Here is a 3,564-nt window from a genome sequence, read left to right on the forward strand (position 1 = left end):
AGACAAAAAAAAAATCACACATAATGCCTAACCCTGGTGATGTATGTGAAGCCACATCCTTATCTGCCTATGGCTCCTGCTGGAGTCTGTGTCCTGAGAGTCTGAATCCTGTACAGGCCTGAAAAAGCCCCTGAGGCAGCAGCTCTGATCTCTTCATGCTCAATCTAGACAGGTGAAGACCCAAAGTGCTAAGTGCATATTTCAAGCATCTGTTCTGAACATGTTTAAAGCCACAGTAAATTATAAAAGCTACTCTTTGAGAGTGAATATAATCATCAAACTTGGTATTTCACTTCCCCCATCCCCCCAAAAAGTTTTTTGACACTACAGAGAACAGACTCTGATATACATTTTGAAACTCTCACTATAAAATTACTATCCTAAGTCTATCAAAACTTGAGAGTTTGTTTTCCTGAAGTAGGTGAAAGGGTAATCTCCGTTCTTTCCAGGTGACTTTATCTACACCAGGCTTTGTCAAGGCACAGTTATACATCAAAGTCCTTCAGCTCTCCCCAGCTGGCACCTATTTTCACTTTCACTTTCAGTTTCACAGAAAGTTTTATGGCATTTTCCATCTCATTCTTGACAATCTGAGCTACCTACAAAAAGAAAAAAAAAAGAGGTTAACAAACTCTCTTCCCAATCAAACAATGTTTCCGAACCCCCTCACCGAGAAAGTGATAAGCCAGACTAGGACTCGTCATCCAATGGTGCTTAAAATGTTAAATTAGAAAAAATCCAGGCATCTCAAAGTGCTCTTCATTGATGAGCAGGAGATTCTTCTGACAGTTTTGCTGGAATGCTTGGAGCCTGGATACCCTCAGGGCAAGACTCCAAATTCACGTCTAATTTCTCCCAGACAAAAACATCCCTGCATCAGGAATATCCTGAAGAATGAGTATAAAACTGAGCACTCTTAGCTCCTGTTCTGTCTGTAAGTACTCAACATTTCTATAGCCATCCTGGGGCTAGGATAGGGTTCCAAAATCCTCATGCATGGGGAAAAAAAGCTGTCAGCCTGACCCACAGTGTCTTAGCTTCCCACAGAGTGAACACAGCCCTGAAAAGATACCTGAACAACATCCTCTTCTGCCACTTCATATAAGAGTTCATCATGGAGTTGAAGGATGAAGAAGCCTCCTCTGATTGGGCAGAACATCCCCTGCAGTTTTCTCTTTGGTAACAATCCTACCCATGGAAAAAGTAGCAAAACTGATCAGCATGTCACTGTGCCATAGAAAAATGTTTTTAGAGATTTTGAGAAACTGGGAAATTTTAATTAAGAAATTAAAACACATAAAACTTAGAACTGTCAGGAAAATAACTACTTGCCGGTTGCTGCCTATGCTACCTATTAGGCAAACTCAAATCCTTATCAACTTCCTCCCAGAAAGAAGGAGTCTAACAAAGAAGTCAGTAAATGGGGTATGAAGAACTCTGCTCCAAACTCTAGTCTAACTTATTTCTCATAACAACCAACATTTTCTCTGTCTATGGAGTCCCCTATTACCATCCGAGTAAGAGCACCAGAGTGGTGTGGGGCCCAATTCCTGCCCCAGGAAAGTGAACTAGTATTGTTAGGAAGTTTTTATAAGGGGACACTCCCTGATGTCTTTTTATGGCTAAAAGTGTCACTATGGTAGAACTGGTGCTCCCCCAATTGGACTGTACACTCTGGATAAGTAATTGTAAAACTAGGGTCCAAATGTGGACCTCAGAGAGTGTGTAAATCCCTTGAAGTTATATGTAAGAGTCTAAGTCTGTGTGTTTTTCTGTGGAGATGATCCATACCTTTCAGCAGACTCTCAAAAGAACCCATGACTCCAAAATGTACTAGATTTAGTTACCATTTCCTAACTAGCTGGCCTAGTGGTACAGATCATGTCCCTCTGATCACTAAGATAAGGCTCAGCATGACACCTTTAGAGTAGCTGCCTTTACTTCTTTGTCCCTTCCTCACAGCAGTCCTTGCTTTCTGCCATTCAAATTCCCTACTTATCTTTCAGGCCCAGCACAAGTACCATCTCCCTCAATATCTGGTGCTTTCCTCAGAGAGAGTTCTGTAACTGTCACCATCTGCAGCCCACGTTTGCTCAGAGGTGGCCCTCACAGGGTAAGGGAACAAAGGCAGCTAAGGCTGTAGCAAACTGCTTCCGCACCAGAGCTACAAAAGCTGTCCATCTGTTTGCCAGTTCAGCTGAAATCTGATCTGCCCCATTAAATCCCCACTTAGCTCACATCATCAACAGTCTGGATGCTTTAGTTTTTCTGCTTTCCAGTTACCATACTTTGTGCTCTCGATTTCCCCTGGTTACCTTGCTTCTGACCCAGAATGCTGCGATCCTCTTACTTCAGGTGGTCTGCATCCTTAGGCTCCCTTGGATCCCACTGACCTACTACCTTTAACCCAGCACGACAGCATGAAGTCACGCTCAGTGACATCTCCATACTGCCTTCCATTCACTCTTGAAGTTGTTATTGTCTATATCCTCATTTTGACACTTACCACTCTCCTTTGAGGAGCTAATATAAATATTTCAGTAAGGAATATATTTCTCGCCTTTCTTAAGTAGATTTTAAATTTAAACATAGGTTAATAACTTTTACTTCTAAATCCCCCAAAGCACACAGCACAGTGTTATTTCCCAAATAAATCTGATTGTACATTCTCTTTATAAATATAAATGTGTGTCTGTGTGCGTCTGTACACACCCATATCCCCATATACAAAATGTTGAATGAACAGCCCCAGATATTTTGAGGGGGATTGAAGACTAAAAAATTAATGATCCTCATTTAATGAGCAAATAAACTTTTGTATCTATGTATTTTTGTATGTAAGTGAACAACTTTGTGTAACTAGCTGTATTATTCTCTAAACTCTACATGTATATCTCTCCTAGAAATAGCAACTCCCATCCTCAACAGCTGATCTCCACCTTTCTGCCCCATCTCCAGGAGCTTGTTCTTCCTCTGTGTGCCCCAAGCTTTCTTAGCTTCTTCCCAGGGACATTTAAAATATGGCTGTCATCATGGTTTGACAATCTCAGCGATGGTGAAATGGTATTTAAAGCAGAAGTATGGACATGTCACAGAAGAGAAGAAGGGAAAGTTCTCTGTACTTGTTAGAACAAAACATAATTTATCCACTCAACAAGGCGATAACTTAAGGAAAATATTTTAAAAATAGAATAAGAAAAGATGGCAATATCAGCAAAGGAACGATGTGTTAAGGTGAACTCAGAATATATCCCCAGACTTCAGAGAACACTGACAGTAATAAATAGGAAAATCAACATGTTCTTAAAGCATAGTCAGAGGATCATCAAATCTGCAAAGTCAAAATTACTTTCACAATAACAGTATGAGCTTATTCGCCTTTTTCAGCCTCATTCTTGTAAGTGTACAGCAAGGCGGCCAACTGTCTGGTTTTAGAACTGAAATTCCCACATCCTGGGAAACCTATCAGTCTCCTACAAACTGGGATATGTATCATCCTAGACTGTACAAAGGGTTTTCCAGAGGTTGTAGGACATGTGATACTGTAACAGATTGAATGCAGAA

General features: G+C 40.7%; 1 protein-coding gene across 1 annotated transcript in view; it reads right to left on the minus strand.

Moving 5' to 3' along the window:
* Positions 1-481: 481 nt before the first annotated feature.
* Positions 482-3,564, minus strand: part of POLQ (polymerase (DNA directed), theta) — a 147,229-nt gene continuing 144,146 nt past the window's right edge. The window contains exons 27-28 of the mRNA XM_012639541.1: positions 1,073-1,188; positions 482-599 (exon numbers count right to left, since the gene is read on the minus strand). Coding sequence (XP_012494995.1) covers positions 486-599; positions 1,073-1,188 — 230 coding nt within the window. The 3' untranslated portion in view covers positions 482-485. The remainder of the gene's footprint in view (positions 600-1,072; positions 1,189-3,564) is intronic.

Source organism: Propithecus coquereli, unplaced genomic scaffold (assembly GCF_000956105.1).
Source record: "Propithecus coquereli isolate 6110/MARCELLA unplaced genomic scaffold, Pcoq_1.0 Scaffold10, whole genome shotgun sequence".
In the NCBI taxonomy this organism is placed as follows: Eukaryota; Metazoa; Chordata; class Mammalia; order Primates; family Indriidae; genus Propithecus; species Propithecus coquereli.